Source organism: Orussus abietinus, unplaced genomic scaffold, assembly GCF_000612105.2.
Source record: "Orussus abietinus isolate OABI.00-Male unplaced genomic scaffold, Oabi_2.0 scaffold2, whole genome shotgun sequence".
NCBI classification, from domain to species: domain Eukaryota; kingdom Metazoa; phylum Arthropoda; class Insecta; order Hymenoptera; family Orussidae; genus Orussus; species Orussus abietinus.
The window spans coordinates 214,408-234,580 of NW_019396012.1; the positions used below are offsets into that span (position 1 = coordinate 214,408).

Here is a 20,173-nt window from a genome sequence, read left to right on the forward strand (position 1 = left end):
TCTATGTATAAAACGTCAAATTATTCATGAAACTTTTCTCCAAACTGGATGCACCTTGGTAACTTCAGCGTGTAATCATGGAGGCCCTAAGGAAGAACATGAGCTCTTGAAATTTCATTTTTAATGAAAAATGTTGTTCATTTATCCCAGACTAGAACCAAGAATACATTTTTTTTTTTTCTATCAAATTTCACGTGCACTACGTTCTTCCTCAGGACCTTCATGAAAGTTTTATAAATATATTTACGTAAAGAAACAAACTTGGACTGCAAGCAAGATGACGAGTGATCGGTTCGTTGTAGCATAATTACTTCGAAGTTATCCTTCTACATAGCTGGTTACACAAATCCCGAAATATGTTAATACCAAAATGAATACGTACAAATGACAAGTGAAGAATTATTCGATCATAGTCATTTGGAGATCGTTCTTCTTGCCGGTTAACTTCGAGGACCAAAACCAAGCTCGTCCTCCACCGTGGAAGTTCGTTCCACTAGGTGGCCGGAATTAGTTGCTTAAACCACTCAGAGTCGGCGATCCGGTGCGCCGAATTTAATTACAATTAATAATCTCCGGCGCTGGGCGTACGTGTATACGAGGCGGGGCCTTGGGAACCAGCCTACGGCACTGGATTATCTTACGCTCTGCTGATTTCCCAGGGCCGGCAAAAGCGCACCCCCTCTTTCCCCGTAATCGAGTCCCTCTCGTCACCTACGCCCTTTTACCTTCTACCCCGGCGCGATTCAATTCTCAATTATGCGCTACGATTGCGTTTACCCGCGAGAAGGCGGAGGTCGACCAAATCATTTCCATTCGATTATCGCCGATTGGATACTCGTTTACTCGGCGTGTAAAGAAGAGGCACTTTTTCATTCATTTCTGGGACGCGATTAAAAGTGGACAATCTCGATTTAACGGCACTGATAACAATATATGGGAATTTACGAACACTTTAACATACTTAATAACTTATGATTCATGTAGAACAACGTAATATGGAAGAATTACAAATTAGTGAATTATTTCATTGGTAATGAAGATATATGATTATATGATATGTGATTTCATTTGTGGACGGGAGTGATAAGCATGACATCTGATCGGCTTAAGGATTTCTTTAGTCTCTGGAGATTGTAAAGGAAGTTAATAAATTGTAATATAAAATTTGCGTCCGAATGAAATTTTCATTTCTGAGCTAAAATATACAATGGCACGGTGTACATATTTATTTATAACACGTCCGAATTAACGCTGTTTTGAAAAATGTTAATCGCTCAAATTGTCGAACCAAGTCACTCGAATTCTGTAAAAGACGTGTTTGGAGAATTCTCGATTTAATGATTATAATAGTGGAAGAAAATTACAGGATTTAGTGTATTTGTATAAAACGTAGTATATTTAATGTTGATTTTAAACAGTTCTTAAGTGGAATTGGTTTAAGTGGGGAAAAAGGCATGGGTGAAATTATTGCAACATGAAATTTCTTATTACTCCGATACGATCAATGCATGCAATGTACTCGATCGGCAGTGATTGCTTGTAATGGCAAGGAAAGTATGTTCAAGTTCTCGAAGGACCTCGCAATTCAGGTGAATTATATTTGATCTAACCGCATTTTTCCCCGGCGCAGTCATGACACATATTTTTCCCGCAGACGGAATTCAATCGCGAGGTAATTGCAAATCGAATGGGTGCGTTTCTTTGCAGTCATACGAGCAATCGGATTCCGAATCGATTTGTGAAGGCGACTCCTTCGAGCGTTCCGCAATCTATTTTCTTCCTTTCTATCGCGTAATAGTTTTACGACTTTCCCTGATTCGTACTCGGGACAATGTTTCCAGAGAGGATTTAAAAAAGCGTTACATTAAGTTACCGAATCAGCTTATAGCGTCGTTCCTTTGAGCGTACCTTTGTCAACGACATATGCAAACCAAAAGTTAGGGCAATATTGGCGCATACTCGATAATCATTGCAGACATGAGGTCTTACAGATTGTAAAAAACACCTCATATCACAGGTGTTTTTTTTTTCTGTAAGGATACCCTATACATACATGTAAATCATAGATAACAATTTATTTCATTACAATTTCATACATTTCTAATTAATATTTGAAAATCGGCGCGATCGATCGATACCCCACGCTTTGCTTCACGAGGGACCAAAATGGCGATCTTCCTCCGGTTGGAACGAGACTCTCGCATGCGAATCCTGGATTCTGGAATCCATGGCAAGGGGTGGAAAGGGAAAGGGGAAGCGCAGGGAGCGGCGGGGCGACACGCTAAACTTCGCCGAGGGAGGAAGCGACGCGGGCCGGCGCGGCCGCGCGAGCTTCGCCATTTTCCCCAAGTTCCATTTCCCGTTTCAATTACGCGCCGCTGTCGGGATTTACGGGCGACGATTAAGTGCGCTCGCGCGTGAAGCTCGCTGCTCGCGCGAGGACTAACGGCCCTCTGCTACCGCACCGGCCTAAGTAGTGCCACCGGCCTCCTCCACTGGCGCCATCTAGCGAAGCGCGCGTGCGTCCCCGAAATTCCGCAACTCCAAAATTTCAATCGACTTTTCGCCCCATATCACAGATCCTGGGATTTCTCATCCCAGGACTACTTTGTCCCTCGCTGATGAAAATCGAATGGAAATTGACATATTTTACATACCTCGTAATTGAAGGTTTACATAGAAAAACGTAAGATGGAAAAACATAAATTCATTAGATAAAAGATATAATTGTAATCTCCCTCAATTACGCTGAGCGGTACTTACATGGATTATCGGATGTGCGTTACCTTGATTTTCAGACATTGTGGTTTATTACCTACATTTGCTATAATTATATGTTTGTGTAATTTTCGTATTATCAAAACAATTGGGTTAGTTGACATAATTACACTTTCGTATTGTGCTGTTGATATTATTGAAATGATTGGCTTGGTTAGGAATTATTATTATTGTATCGAAGTTGATCAGTATACTTTAAAACCGAAATATGACAAGGGAAGGAGCAACAATGGAATCACATGGAAATCACGTTAGACTTAATAAGTCATTTTTTGTATGAAAGTTCAGGACGAAAGATCGATCGGTCGAAATCAATCCCGGAACGGAGATGCAGGAGTGAATACACATTCGCTCGCTCGCTCTCTTTTTCATGCACTTCGTGGAGGGTGAAAGTGGCGTCGACTGCAGATAATGCGAAAATAATGTACGACAGTACGAGGGATGAATCATAGCTCAAAGTTACCCTCCAGGATTCACCTAAGGGTAGCCACCCGGATCGGACAGCACGACGAACCAATCTCCGGACGGATCAATGGATGCTGCACAAAATGGCTAAGTGGAGTCGACGCTATCATCGTTCCTTATATATATATAAGGAACGAGTCCGTATCAAAGAAAAAATCTCCCCTCGAACAATTGAATTAGTAATGCAATTATCCATTTAAACAAGGGTGAGAAGAAATTTCACAATCAATCTTCGTATCCGCGAAATTAATGGAAAAGAATCCTTCCTTTGTCAAATCGACGTACATCACGAGATACATAAAACGAGACGAAAGTCAGAAGAAAAATGACAAAATCCAAAGACGATATTGTACAATACAGCAATTAAGTAATTTGCACATTTCTTCACCAAGCTGCATTATACATTACTTAAACTACTTATCTATAATGCATGATTATCTTTGCAGTACAGTCCTGCAGCCATATAGGCTCTTAGACTACACTTCTTTATTAATCATCAAAGTAATTACATTCACAGTGCAACACTATAAATGCAACCCTGCAGCCAAGTAAACTATACTTTTTCATTAATTAGCATTATACTTTACCCCGCTTGACTACAATGCACAATTGTTTTTGCGATACAATCCTACAGCCACGTAGAGTCCACACTCCTTTATTCACCGTCAGAGTAATGCGTAATTACATTCGCAATACGATCCTATAAATGTAGCCCTGCACCCTAGTTGAACTATACGTATCTTCCCTCATCGCAGTGCATAATTGTACACAGGCCGAAGTCCTCCGGATCCCATCTGAAAAATTGCCCTCCTAAATGTTTTTCCCCTGGTCCATTTTTTTTTTGTCGACCAGTCGTTACTCTTACTTAGCCATCGGAGGAGCATGGGAACGCTCTTGTCCGCCGGCACGTAAATGGGCGAATAACTGGGTAATTGCAATTCTCACTTAACCACGGTCAGGCGGCGGTCTCTGTGGCGATCGTAAAAGTCGATTTAACGACGTGAAAATAACAGTCGATAGTATGGTGGGGTATGGTTGTAGTGCTCCGTGTAGATCTCAGGGTGCTCCTCATCGCCGGGAGATCCTCTCGATGGCGTAGGCGTTGCTACCAGGAGAGAGAAGGGAGCGATATAGGTATTGCATTACGCGATCATGGTAATGTCAGTTATTGCGCGATGATGGGCCGCGGTGGGAAGTAATGCGTGGGTTTGGTAATGCAAAGTCAACATTAAGTCTTCATTTCGAGCGGAATTTCTCCGCGGCGGATTCCTTAATGAAATGCTAGCAGAGGGCCGTTCTGCGTGCGATAGCGGAGCCGATGCAAAAATATCGGATTATCGGAATACTAATCTAAATTATTATCGAGGTACTGCCTGGTTGCCCCGGGAAGCTGCGGTGAATTGGGTACTATCTTAAGTGTATTGCTGACATTCCTGATTTTAATTATACGAGAAATGTTATTTCTGCCGGGAGTTAGGGTTTATGCGTAGGTGCAATGGTTTTCCTTAATTTCTCTTATTTTCCAGTTAACTGGGTAACCAGCTACTGTTAACTGGAGTTTACCCCATGCATTCCTACTCTTACGTGTCTGGTGAAAGAGATGCGATTCTTGCTCGCTGAAATTGCTCTCCTCGTTTACAACAGTAGAGGACATTCTCTTCCAGATTAATGAGACCGTAATCACAGAAGTGTTGTGCAATGAAACATAAATACTTCAGTTTCTCTATCAATCGACTTTTAATGACGACGGCTTCCCACTTTCTGGAATAAATTTCTCGTAAAATTAAAAAAATATATATATATCATCAACGAAGGATTATTTTTTCTTGACGTCTTATATCTGTATAAAATATCCGTTCGTCCGTCAGATTTTTCCAAGGTCCCGTAATCTTGATATTAATTTCCGGAGAAATCGTTATCGTCGAGGCTCCTTCTTTCTTGCTCATTCCTCGAGAAGAATACGCCTCTTATATTGCACGCATACACGCGCACCTTACGCGGTATTTTACACGCATTGTCTTCGAACCCCGTTAAAGAGCCCCTTCGCGCATTCCTTGAAGATTTACACCACTCTCAACCAGCCGTGAAAAAGGAGCCCGAAGGGCGTCCATCACTCGAAAAGAATACTACGGACACTAATCTCGCGACACCCTTCCCAAGTGGTGAGACCGGAATTGCGGGTCGAATAAATTTACGAGTTTCCTCCCCCCGACTACGTAATTCGACAAGAATTCCCAATTTGGCAAGAATCACCGCCTATTGACCGTAAAACGTGGTCTTTGAGAAAGGGCCCTCAAACTGTTCAGGGCGCAGGGGAGGAAGCTAAGCGCGACAAATACCGCTGGTATTACCGGAAAGTCGCGCATTACGCAGTCCCCGTTTACCGCATCATTAACGAATTACGAGGCAGAATAAAAGCGGAATAAATGCGGCCGTATAAAGAGATTTACGGTCCGAACTGGGGCCTTCTTCTTGCGGGGGTCGTCGTCGATAGGTTTACGGGCGTGTTGACTGGGCTCGTAGCGCCGTTCTCCAAGAGCGAGAGAGACGGACTTATACGACTCCCGGGGGAGCGAGAGAGACCGAGCGATAACGTCGCGCGGAGCGCAAACCAAGTGGGGTACGCGACGGCGGGGCATAAAGCGGGTGTCGTTATCGTCGTTTAAAATTGCGTGGAATCTTTCACATTCGGCTGCGAGGCTGCCAACCGATGGGCGACGATAAAGCAGTTACCGTAGTCGTTTCTGAACTTTTATGCCTCGATGAATTTTTAAGCAGTACCTCGCGCGCTCCGGAAACGACGAAGATACGCCTCGAGTAGGAAAATGACGGTCGTCGGACTTGGCATGTCGTGAATAGTCTAGATGCTGGATGGAAATTGCGTGTAAGTGATAATTACGTATCGTAGATGCGAGGAAAAACAATTACAGCCGCTACGAAACGGGGCGTACTTTCATTGCGTCAAACATGAGACCATGATAAGTTCTCATATTTGAGAAATAAATATTTGTCGAATCGAAGTGCCGGACTTTGGCGTTAAGTATTCGGTGCCGTTCGCGCATGCTTTTAAATGTATTTGGCGCGAAGCTCTGTCGAGTTTCATGATTTTGTGTCTTTCTCTGAATGGTAGTCCAGTTGCCATCGATAACCAAATCCTTAGATTTGCTTCCCTTATCTACATTTCACCGTCAATCCTTTCCTAACGTAGCCAATCATGCGCACAGATTCTCCATATTACGTTATCCACCTGCTCCTCTTCGAACTCACATCTTCATCCACTGAAAGAATATCAAAGTCACCAAAACGCTCCTCGGAGACCCTCCCGGATTTCCCTCCAAGACAAAAGCACTTCCTCGAGCGGAGCCGTTGATTTCCTCGCGACTTGATTTAACTTGGAGCAAACAGAAACTTCCGGGTGCAATCCGCGAGCTCCCCCTTTCGAAGGGAAACGGGCCAGCGGAAAAAATGTCCGGGAAATCAGGGAAGGAAAGTGTTCCCAAGTTTCGAGCCCCGAACCTCCGGGGTGGAGGGCAGATTCGAAAGCTCGATGAGGAGGACCAGCTAACGAAGAGGGCCGAAAGCGCAGATACATGCCTCTCGTATTCCTAGCTCGTGCGGAATCTGCCGCTGTAAACCGTGCGGAATCCGCCGCTGTAAATCGTGCGGAATCTACACCTGTAGACCATTCGGAAGCTGCAGCTTCCATGGACCGTGTAAAGCACACGTGTACAGACGGAGGTGGAGGTAGAGCGAGAAAGAATCGGCAGAATGGACGCAGACGGCGAGCTTTCGAGCTTTCGAGCTCGAGTCAAAAGGAGAGCAGGGTTATCGAGCCGAGGGGGGAAACAAAGGGATCCTCTGTATACCGCGTAAATTAGGTTAATGCACCGTCGTCTCGTTCGACGTCGACGTCGAACCGACGCGGATGCGCCATCCGTAGGCCGTGCCGCTTGAGCTTTCCCGTCTTATTGCGTTATCCTGTTATCCCGAGGTGAGCTTTCCGGACCTCTCGTTACGACGCCTACTAATTCGGTGAAAGCTCTGCTAAGAGGCGCCTCTTGCTTCTTGCCTCCCTTTGCGCGACGCGAACTCCACCCCTCTGGGGTGTCGCGGAAAATAAACGTCGGCTTCGAAGCATACCCTCCGGGGATCTCGAGCATAAATCCGTCCGATAATTCGAGGTCTTACGTAGGAAAAAATCCCGAGAGCCTCGCTCCTCCCCAGCTCGACGTTAAATCATTTAAGAAAATAATTCCTCAAAATTTACCCGAGTTTACATGCAATGCTTTCAGTATGAATGGGACTCTTGCTGATCTTTTTCCAAGGTGGAAATTACTCCGTTCTCTGTGTTTCTCTTCGAGAAGTAGACGTTATCGGTATCTCCTATTGGTGGTACGTGGTACGAAATATACTCCTGGAATTCTAGGAATTCCCCAGGGTGCCGCGAAGAGATTACGACCATCTTCCTCGAGACTTACACCCGGAAGATTCGGGCGACTTGGCACGCGGGCCGTTCTCGCGAGCTCCGTTATTACCCGGGCTCTTTCGATTTTCCCTTAATGCAAACGCAATAAAGTGCAATTCTCGACCCCGGGGGTTGGCGCCGCTCGGTTAGCTCCCGAAAGAATGGCCAATAATATTTTTTCATTAAGCCTCCCTGGTCAGGATTACCGGGCTGCGTCTATCGAGGCCGCGTGCGCCGAAGCAATCAAATGATATTCCCAGCGCAATCAAGTTCGCCGAAAGAAAAAATCGAGGGAGAAGCGCACCCGAGAAAAGAACAAGGGGAGGATCGGCAGGGAGGGTGAAAAAGGTAAAGCACACGGGGAAAAACGAAAATGCCGAACGTACCGAACACAATACCTGGTCCGAGAGAAAGTGTGCTCCACTTTCCTGCACTCATTTTCTAATGCGTCACTATCTTCGTAATTGCTTTAATTATCGCCATTCCTATTCCGACGACGTAACGTCTCCCCTGGAATCCAATTTTAATAATAAATTTAATAAATAAATTTACAATTATATAACATATGTTATATCTTTGGGAAATTGTGTGGGAAAAATATAAATCTTACATTCGGAAGTCACTTAGTACGCATTGTTTATAATTTTCTGAGCTTTTAATTTCATGATACTATTTTATAATTTTATAAATGTGTCTTAAAATTATTACATTTTTTTTAAATAATTTTACTACATACGTGTGTACTAAATTTATAACACATATCTTTTAGTCGATACTATGTCATAAAATTAGTTTACCATGTCTGATTAAAACTTCCAGCAGAAATGTTATAAAATTTACGCAATTTTTTTAACGGGGTGTTTTATTGAAACTGGGAGCAGAATTCTAAGCGGGTTGTCAGGAGGGATGCTAAAGTCGTTTTCATCTCGACTTGGATTTGGGAATTGTTTTGCGTGCCTCCGTTCGCCGTTTCGCCGGCTGTCTTGTCCAGTATCGTCCTAACTTCCTTCCCGGCCTGTCTGCAATTCTCCGCGGACGGGAAAATTGAAACTGTAATTATCTTTCTTTTGGTTCCACTGCTCCGAGTTTCACTTCCGAGACTTGGTGGCGAAGTTTCCGCTTGCGCGGCACGTACCGCGCGGATCAACGGGCGCGTTTCGCCCGTCGCCTAAAAGGAGGAAAGTCAGGAAGAAACGTAAAAACGACAGCCGAGTTTCCACCTGACGTGAGGTGACGTGATATGACGGTACGTCTCGACTTGCCCGATCTGCCAAGCTATACTAAAATGCATCATATATTTAATTTGCTTAATTACATAGAAATTAGGATATATCTAATTCGAACGTCATCATAATACCAGAGTTAAGTTAGGAGTATGCTTACCCTAATGATTAACGAAATTCATTAATAACGTTTGTAATCAAATATTTACATTTAATACGAGGCAAGTAGGTAAGTTTAACTCTTTATCTTTTACATGCCTCATTTCTAACGTCGTGAAATTTAAATATGAACGGATTATAAATAGTTTTGACTTTTCCTGAAACATAGTTTGTCAAGGGACGCGGTGGCGTCGCCGACAAGTTCATGTTATCGATTGAACGCTGCGTCTCTTTACTCCACACGTCGCTGTAATGTCCTTCTCAATCATTAATTATCATAATTTCTTCATCTTGACATATAAATCATTGCGAAGAAATATTGTCAGCGTTAAATTTGTTCATAAACATGCAAATCCAGCATAAATCCGGGAAGAATTTTCAAAATCCCCGCGACATCTCAAGACACAAGACGTGGGTTTAGCCGCGAAGTGCGGAGCGTCGGCGTCGGGTGGCGTCGTCGCAGCCTCGAGAAATCGCATCACGGGAGGCGGTAAACGCAATGTTCCACGTAATTCAGTTACCACGCAGTTGTCCGCCGTGGAACACTCCCGGCACCCGGTGGCACGTGTACTTGCCCATTACCGCTAAAAGCACGGCACTCTCGATTATCATGACGTCGCCGCCGAAAAGCCGAGAAACTGAAAACGCTTTCCACCCCCTGGCCTTGGCGGTGAGATCGGAGCTTAAAGGGCGTCCCCCTTGTTGAAGATTACTCCGGGGGAGAGTTTAGGCATGTCAAGAAGGCGGCAAAGTTATGGCCCTGGTGCTCGGAATTAATAATCAAAAACAATCGTTTTAGAATTTTTTTTTTTTCTTATACATTTTCCGGCGAAAATTCGACAGAACTTCACCACGAGAACTCTAAATTTCCCCGAACCATGTATCCCGAGTTAAGCAATTAACATTGCTAATTAACGTTTCAGAATTTGAATTTAGTGCGGTGAAAACCGACACCCAGTTTGATGTCGTATTATTTATAAAATCTGATTTATTATAGTCCGGCTAAATAACGCGAATTCATTTGGGAGTAAAGGTGAAAATAGAAATTTCAAAAGATGGGACTTGCAGGAAATTTTCTATTGAATTCATTAAAACGTATGCAATTAGTATATGTTAAAAGGGAATACGTAGTTATATGTGTATGGAGTTATTTATTGTACGTGTATGTGGTATGTGGTTACGAAGAAAGCGATGATACTCAGGTCATCGTCGCTTTGCGGAGGATCGGTTGATTATTAGTCGACCGAAATCCTGAAATGATTAATTGATAGGCGATAAATCATGTATACTCCCCGTTCGCCATGATAAGAGGGCGATAGGATTGATCCGCGTTTCACGGAAAAAACATAAATATACACGGGGAAGGCACATTAGGGATGAATTTGGCGGAGTATTTGGAAAGATGAATGACTTAAGGATTCCTTTTTCGGCCGAGGACAAGAAGCATTTCGAGGGAACGAGGATTCGATAGAGGTTCCCCAACTTTGACCAGCGCCCTCGTATCATTAATGGAAGAGCCCTTACATTTTCCGAGGCCACCCTTACCGAAAGTACAGACTGCTATATCTATGAATCATGACCAGGACGTAATAACTCCAATATGTGATACAAGATATAGAGCAATCTGAAATATCTGTTATTACGCTCTATTGACTTTTATCCTACAATTTTAAAAAGGCAGTCAATTCCAGTACAGATATCCACTAATAATGCAACACCTTAGAAGTGAAACATAGTTAAAAAAAAAGCACGAATGGTGCTTACGGTAAAAAAAAAAAAAGAAGAATCTTAAATGGCGGAAAATCGGTGTACTTAGTTTGTTGCCACAAGGGGTGAACCCCTTGGAGCACACCTTGGGGTCCGAAAAGGAAGCCGGGGAAATTTTTGTAACGCGGTTCGCTGGGCCGCGTACGCGTCCGGTCGCTTTTTTTTTTTTTTAATTTACTTTTTATTCCCCACCCGGTACATGTCGGTGTATATAGAGGACCGTGTCTTGGGCCGTAACCAGCGAGCTTTCAGAAACTTCAAAGAGTCTCGCTTCTCTCTCGCCGGCACTCGGTTTAGGGGTGAGAGAGCGAGAGGGAAGGAGAGGCTGCCAGGGGGTGACGGTCTAGCCTCCGGGGGGTGGGCCACCCACCCACCACCCACCGCCACCCACTCGGCAAGTACACCGTCGGAACCGCGAGCTGCCGGCCCACTGGACGCCGTCAAGGCAGGACGGACGAGGACGTCGTTGGTTGGGCAGAGGGGGAGGGGAAGGGCAGGACTAGCTTTGGCTATCTTAGGCAACTACCCTTGCACCGTAAACTCCCACAAAGGGCAACTTACCCCCGTGGTGCAGGGACGCGCGGATATTGTTGCCTCCCTGTTGGCGCCCACCAGAATTTCGGGAAGAAGTACCGCCACCTCCGACCGAAGCTTCTGCTAAAATACCGAAAATGTGAAAAATGTCGACAGGACTGTTAAAGGATTCCAATTTTCTAACACCTTTGCTGAATGTTTCATCCAGGCATGGTGCACTAATGACATGTTACGAATTTAGAACATATGCATGGCTATTTTCATTTGCAGTTTCACGAAATTATTGCTCGACGTTTCTGAATTACACATTTATTTAGTGATTTATAGTATACGTACAGAAATTCACTGTAAGTCTAAGAAGGACGTAGTTCTTCGATGTACATAAATGACGAAAAATTGTTAATAAGATTGACTTTACATTTAGCATCAACTCAAATTTCACCGATCAGTATGACTAAATTAGAATTAAAGGCACGATGAGTTTGATAAGGTTCCTATCGCTCATAATGAAATAAATAATTTTGAGTGATCAATTTCTGGTCTCCATTCATTTGATAGCCTTCGTTTACCCTCAGAGAAGAAAGTGGGCAACGTGAATTTTTTAAATCGCACCCCCTCTCGAGTTTCGCCCCCGCGCGACAAGACGATGGAGGAATATCCGGTGGACAAAGACGGACCTTGCCACGGGCAATCTCGGTCGCGAAACCGAAGACCCCTGGCCGTCTACAATCGAGATTATAAATATTGATCCCGGGTGTCCTTAAGACTTGGAGAGACCCTCCAGGAGGCTCCCTCGCCCCGCATTTCTATACTCGAGAGAAGTCAAGGGCGTTTGTCGGGGCGAAATTGAAATCCGAGATGCCGCTCCTCCGCGATTCTCCCGAGCCGTCTCCACGGGAAATTAAGTGGCGAGATATCCGGTGATATCCTCGCTCGGATCTTCCTCGAGGTGTATCCCGGTTCAGGTTTTTGCGAGGACCTCCCCGATGCCCGTCGACGGTCGCCGGCTCTTCCTCTCCGTCCTTCTCTCTCAAATGTCGGGACAGAATTCGTATATCATAGTCTTCCCCTCTCCCCTCGTTGTCTTTCCACTCCAAGATTCGATCTGATCAATCAATCTCCGAAATTGGACATCCTCTGGAAATAAGGTCTTCCTCGAGCACTGTGTGCCCGGAGTGTCGCCGATCTCCGGGAAGCATCTCCTGCATCCGGAAGGGACGCTGACCGAGTTCTAGTGATAACGTCGTCGGGACACGAACTTCGCGGAGTGATTTGGCTTATCAGAGGAGACCCCAAAATTAGCTCTTCATTTGTGAGGTGAACCACCCCCGATCCAGATGCAAGTATCCCGCCCTGCATCTTTCACTTTAATCTGCCAAATTGCAGAAATGTTTTTGTCGCGTACTTAATTAACATATGGAGTTAACAATTCTAGAAATACAATACATATGGAATTATAGGAAAAGAGTGGATGTCTGATGGTCTCATAAACGGCTGTTTCCTCCTGGATTGGGCGAAAGATATCATTCTTGTTAATGTTACGAATTAATAATTCAGGACAATGAATTTCTGAATCTCTTTTATTATTATCGAAGATAAGAAGTTGAGCTTCTCGTTGTTCGCTGTCATATTCGAGGAATTAGAAAATCGTCGAAAGTCATTTTGAACGCTGCATTGATAACATACGGATATCTCAATGAAATATGGCCACAATATTTTTATGGTTGTGACATACGAAATATGTGCATTTACATATCTACGTGAAATCGCAACCGCATTGATTCTTGAAATATGACAGAGGTTATCGTCATTGAAACACAGATACGAAACTCTGTTATCACTGTTCCTAGTTCGTCACGTGATCAGGATAATCACTCACGTTTCTAGGTCGGAAGGAAGAGAATTCCATCGAGTGATAACGCGTGTCGCAGAACTGCATGAAAAGCAAAGTGCTTCAAACGAATATCCAAGCTACAATAAATTCATATTTTCCCTAAAAATACGTAAAAGAGATTTTATTACATATCTTTATCATCCACGTGAAATTGAATTTAAATTAGATTTATATGCGGTGTATGTCCATCCGTTACATCCTGAAGGCTGAAATTAAAATGCACTTTTTTCTTGTCAACAAAATCGGTTTAACATTTTCTCAATGAAATGCATTATTTCTTAAATGAAAATGACATCGGACACGCCTAGATTTTCATTTTTATCTCGCTCCAGGTGGGTTTTTGCATTTTTATCGACAATGTAGAAATTACTTGCCGTTGATTATTAAGTAATTGGACGTGGCATAACATGGGCTAAGGTCTGGAGTTAGGAAGAGGTGACGCTAACTCGACGACAGGAAGTTATCGCGAGGGCAAAAGGATAACACGGGTTTACGTTGCGCAAACCGGAACCCGGGTAAGTCGGGGTCAGGATGACCCCGTCCAGGCGACAGGATTAATCGATTAATCGAGTCGGGATTAAGGGAAGGGGGCGAAATAATTGGCGGATGCGTCGAGCGGTGGCAAATCGCTGCCGGCAGCCACTTAGCCACATTGCACCAGGCATTACCGATAACGCAGTTAACGAGAGCCCGGTTAAACCAAGTTAAAGGATCCAGGACTCGGGCCCAAGACGGGGACGAAAGGACCCTCCTGATACAAGGAGATAGAAGCACAAGATGTTCCTCAAATCCGCGATGATCTTGTATCAAGTAGACTCGAGATTGACTCTCGTTTAACGATTATTCTATTTTTATATTTTTTACAAAATGGAGCAATTAAGGTTCATCAACTAATTAATTCGTCTCTTGAAACTTCGACTATTTCGATTCGATTAGTAATTGTGTCGATTATAAAAATGGTCCAATTCTTTTCCTTTTTGCGAAACTTGATTGTAATTTCAATGTATACAACACAAAATATCCGATAAATTCATTTTTTTTTCTTTTAGTTTTATCTCAGACCTCTTTCATGATTGCTCGAATGAGGTAGTTGAAACTCTTATTGTGCTTCCAGAATTTCACTTTATCTTATTTCTTACAGAACTTTTATTCGGTTTATTGTAAAGTAATTGGTGGAGGCAGTTCGTTACTGATGTAGAGTTAGTGATCGTTTGGTTGAGTTCCTTTTTGGTTTTACTTGTCACGTCGAGGAGAGCTATTAACTCGGAAATTAGTGAGATCGATTTCCTTCGCTGAGAATCAATCGGCTTTGATTTTATGTGATAAACGACGATGCGATTCGATAACAGGTGACAGTCGGCATTAAAATAATGCCAATGTTTTGGTGATTTCTAATGATTTCCAGCTGATTTCCACGTGATGTAGGGCATTAAAATTCAGGATTTCCTGAGTTAATACGCCATGTAGGATCCATGTATTTCCTTGTAGACTCTTAAACGGGTTAAGAATAGTACGATTACACCAGATTAAAGGACTAAATCGGGATAGGGGGGAGGAAGGTCGAAGGAGCCCCAAAATGGACGAGGATATAGATGTTGCGGAGACCTAAAATCCACGGTGATCTTCAGCTAAGCTGACTCGAGTCGAGCTCGCATTAGCAGCCTTCCAGAGCTCGTTTCTCCTGCTCGTCCTTTCTTGTCGCGCTCCTTCGGGACCCAAAGGGGATCCCGAGGGTAGAGACTCCTCGCTTGGTTAATTGACTCGCCAGAGCGGAAATTCTGGTCGCCAGGGGTACCAACTTCAAATCAGCCTCCTTATTGATTCACCTACATACACGGTATACCGCGTGCTTCTTCGTGGTTATGATAAGCCTTTACTTCAACATTTCGCTTCGTCTCTACTCCCTCCTATGATAAATTCATCCCCAACTTACATTGAACACCATGTACATTTAATCACCCCATTACATTTCATTATAAAATATCTCGTAATGCCCTGCGATACCTAGGCTGAGAAAAAAAATCATTCTTTTCTTTCAAAGAAATTATTTCTTTCAATGGAGTTACACAGTCTGCAGGATAACATCAAAGAAATACAGTCCTCGCTCAGAAACGTCGAATGTTTACCTCTGATGCATCGTATGGATGCATATCGACTAAGAAACCATTTTCTTTGAATCGAAGAAATTCTTATCACAGGGTAGATGTACAATCCCGATGAACAAATGGAAAGCGTTTTTCATTTGAACTTCATGCCTTCCTCAATTTTCATCGTTTACTTCAATCGGGCTCACACAGACCCATGGTAACAAATATGAAGATAATTGTCCCGGTGCATATGTGTTCATGTAATTAATATATAAGTAAGTAAAAACATCGTAACGATGTACTTAGGACGTATAGAAGGAAAAAGATAATCGGTTCTGGTCTCAATGGTCCCGAAGAAAGCATGAAGGTTAATCATCCTACGATACGCCAGAACGTTATCTTAACGTATTAATAATCAGAACTTCTTTCGCGGATTTCTTTTAAGCGTTATTAATTAATGTATGCCTGTCTATAAATATACTTAAATTAATATACGCCTGTCTATAAATATACTTAAATTAATATAGTCCTGTCTATAAATATACTTAAATTAATATACGCCTGTCTATAAACATACTTAAATTAATATACGCCTGTAATCCCTTCTGGGAATCCAGGAGTCCTGAACTCGTCAAAGTGGTCAGCATCCAACCAGGATCATGTCCCTCGGACCTCTCCCGTAGACTAACCCCCTAGTACCAAGTCCCTCTGCGCATTAACCCTATCAGAGCGAGAGGTCTTCGGGGTGTCTTCTGGATGACCGGAAACTGCACGTAGCCTCCGCGGGTTCCCTGAAACCGTGGGACCGATAACCGTCGATTCTGCGATATCGAACGGATACCTACCCTCTCGGTTTGTGTCGGCCGGTCGTACGTGTCTCGGCCGAAATTCCCGTCCCTCTCTGTCTTCCCCGGATCCACGCCTTTCCTCTCTGTCCCTCCACCTCCTCTTTCATCCCTCGACTCGGAGCAGCTCGCAAATACATACACGTGTATACATACTTGATCCGTGGAGTAGCCGGCTCGATGTTCCGCAGGATAGTTAGAGGGAAGTGGCCGGCTGAGTTCGACGTCTTTGAGGATGTTCAGTGCAAATTGCCGATTCCCGAGGGGGACGAGTGTCCTAGAAATGCCACTCCTCCTGCCCGAGGACTCGAGGGCCGATCTCGAGAGCGCATCGCTTTGGTACGTCACGGAGGTGCATCCTGGATGACGTTCCTCCACTTCGGGGCGGACCTCCTTACGATCCCAAGTTTCCCGACGGTGTCTCTTTTAAGGCCAGGATATCCCTCAAATTAATCTCAATCGAGGTATCTACGCTGGGTTAACTTAGATACCTTGTGAATGGTAAATGTGATGGGACCAACTTCGGGGTGGATTGAAGCATTTTTTGTAATTAATGGGATGCGAAAATGACATCTGAAGGGCCAATCGTTCGTAATACTTCTACCTGAACTGGATACATCGAATCGTTTCAAACTTTACAACGTGAATATGGAGGCTATAGAGCAGGTCTTAATATGTATGAAATTTCATTTTTTACGAAAAGTTGTTGAAATATCCAGTCCAGCTCTCTATAGGAATTGTTCTTACTAGGATATATAAGAACCTACTCTCTAAAACATGATTAATTCTTCTCGAGATATTGCGCCGACATTATCGTTTAATTGATAATGATTATGGCTTTAGCCATGGCGCCTGCAATTCCGCGAATAGCGCATTTCCGAGGATTCCTCCAATAGACACGAACATGTTCTCCCCCGAAGTTTCGGGAGTTCCTCCTGATACCTCTCTGTGATAAAGCGTCGCAATTAGTGACAATTACAGAAGTGCCGGGAAATTATCGCCCGACGTTTTGCAGATGTTTAACGTAATCGAAAAGCGTCTCCAGGGTGAGGCACCCAATATTTTCGCCTGGACGTCTCCCTGGCGAAAAAAAAAAAGAGAGAGAAGGAAAAACATGGCGGCGAGGAGGAAAGCCAGAAGATTACGCGCATCTAGGTGGGAAACTTTTGATCTACGAGACTTCGGCTCATCTAATATCGGCTGTCCAGTTTTCCCCTATCCGGGAGTGAAAGTTTTCCGGTCGGACCGCGATCGCTCCATTAGGACCATCCGTTATTTGGTTTCGCCTCTGGTCCTGCAGGAAACGGAGGCTCTGCAGTTCCTCCAGCTCCGACGTCGAGGATCCGAGGGGATCTCCGGATCCTGGGAAGATGGCTGGATAGTTTTTCGACCCCCGACATTATTGATACTCCCCGAGTTTCGCACCGTAGCCCCCGTCTGGCTTGTCCAGTGTTCTCGGCAAAAACATATTTTCCGGGCTTCACGGTGTAAACACGTGCCCTATACGACCAAATTGCCGCCCTTTTCTTGCGACTCCAAGTTCAGATTGATTTTCCATTGATTAAGGAGACGCAAATGTGCCATCAAAGAGGTCGTCTTTGAAACTTCTCTCAGAACTTAGTGCACCGAATCGTTTCGAACTTTGCAACGTGAATACGGCCGCTATAAGGTCCTGACCCATGAAATTTAAATGGTTTACATTGGTTTGTAGACATCTTTAAAACTTTGTATAAAAAATGAAATCTTCAGGGGTTTCGAAACCTTCCTTATGACTTCTATATTCATGTAATTCATCAATAATAGTTATTGTTGGGTCTATATTTTTTTTCCCATCTTCTGTTATTGCCTGATGACGTCACCAGATCGTCAGCGCTGTAGTCTAAAAAGAGAAGGATTACCTTACTTTATTTCACCGGCATTCACGCAGGACCGTCGCAACGAGACAAATGACAAGTCGAGACGTATGAGCCATTCGGGAAAAGTGCCTGGCATTCTAACAAAGGATCGTTGTATCCCCGTGACATAAACATTACGTTTCATCTCCGCCGTAATGCGGCTCCAGCCGCAATAATTTCGTTATTATCGTTTCTGCAATATTCCCCACGGTGCGCCGTAATGGTTCATCATTTCTTCCGGCATGCAAGCTCTGTTCGGGTACTTAATTCATACCGATTCCAAAGTATTCCTTAAACGCGTTATCCGCCCATCTCAGTAACTAAACATTAATTAAACAATTGCATATTGACTATACTTAATAACTCCGAGAATTGTGAATATTTTTCTTTCTTTTCTACAACCCGAGATAATTTATATCCTAACTCGGGCTTCTCGCAATCGATAGGGTCCCCATTATTCTGACAATTACAATAAATAAATCGAGCTTGACAAAAATCTCCTGTTATAGCGAAATGATTTTACGAAGTTTATAAAGATCTTTGGCATATAATCGAAGAATATCTTTTTATTAATTATGTCGACGGTGTCGAAAATTCTAAAACGTTGATTTTTATTCATTGCAGATTATAAGTGCGACCGCGATGGATACCTCGAGGACTTCCGGTCATCTTCGGTGGCTCGTCTTCCTGATGGCGTTGGGCGTCTCCGCCGGTGGCACCCTGGAAAAACTTCACGAAGGTAAGGCGAGCTCCTCCTAAGCATGTAAACTTGTCTCGTAAACTTCCATTGCGAAGATGCGGTTATTATTTAACATTTTGGAGCACGCCCTCGAGTACAAGCTCGAAGGAGGTTGCGCGCTTTGGCAGGGAAAGAGGAAAATTTTCTTCGCCGCGAAACTTCGCCCAGGACGGCAGGTGCTCTTCTCTTGAGGATAGCAGCCAACCTGACGAATTACTGCGAACACCCTTGATAGTTTACATACACCGATTTAATCAGCGACTTTCTAAAAATCAATCTAATTTTACATTAAACCCTGCCATGTTTGAAAACCTTGTCAAAGCAGAGCTCAGGCCAGCGGATTCTCGAAAACGTCTCGTGGAGCCCGAAATTCGGTAGATCGGATGCTGGTCGGATTTGTCGAACTTTGTTATCCAGTTATCGGGAACTTGATAAGCTCTCCGGGAACTCGATAATCATCAGACAGTCGAAGATTATCGAGAAACTAATTTCGGGTGCAGGAATCCCCGGAGCTAAATTAGGAGTCCTGACAATCGTCGGGTTCTTTTTTATATTATTTCCAGGTCTTGGATTCGCGCAGAGGATTTGTTTAATTAAAACCATTTGTTAGGTGGATACCCTGTTCCTTAGATATCGGAGAGATCTATTTTCTGCGACATCACCGGATAGCGATATTTCCGCTTTTGGGGTGGCGGGACAACAAGAGAGGGTCGAGCGCTTGATGTACGATCCCGATTTTTCGGGCAGTCCTGGATATCCAGAAATCTGGAATTAATCGTGGCATCGGCCCTTCCGAGGCGTCCACCATGAGCACTCGAGGTCCAATTCATGATTCACGGACTGTCCCACCCTCGTTACCCCGATTTCCGCGTATCCGGGAGCGAATCCGCGCGCAGAAAGGCGTTAACGACGCGGATACCTCGTCTACGGCCACCATATGATTTAATCATAAATCCTATCTGCATAACAAGGCGGCCCATGAATAAAGTCATTCGAATTTCGGATTAATCTTGCCTCGTCGGATCTCTAACGCGGGTCCACCCTTGTCCGAGGCCGGAGTCTTCCCTTGTCAGGAGTGCATCGATGCATCCCCCTTATCCCTAAAAGGTGCATTTGCGCTTCCCATAACACGTATCGCAATATCAATCATCATCACCATGAAATTCCTGTCTCGTCATCTAAATCGCAAATTAATACTACATCCCTGGATTTCAAGGGGTTATATGCAGTCGTCATAGGCGAAATTCAAGAATCTTTTATATTCATAACTAAAATGCATATGTGAAAAAAAAAGAATTCTTGAATTTCGCCTATGATAACTG

At 43.9% G+C, this 20,173-nt stretch overlaps 1 protein-coding gene across 1 annotated transcript in view; it reads left to right on the top strand.

Annotated features, from left to right (window-relative positions):
• LOC105700565 (semaphorin-2A) overlaps positions 1-20,173 on the top strand; it is a 280,045-nt gene that overhangs the window by 39,652 nt on the left and 220,220 nt on the right. Inside the window, exon 2 of the mRNA XM_012426521.2 lies at positions 18,736-18,851. Within this exon, the coding sequence (XP_012281944.1) occupies positions 18,755-18,851 (97 nt within the window). The 5' untranslated portion in view covers positions 18,736-18,754. The remainder of the gene's footprint in view (positions 1-18,735; positions 18,852-20,173) is intronic.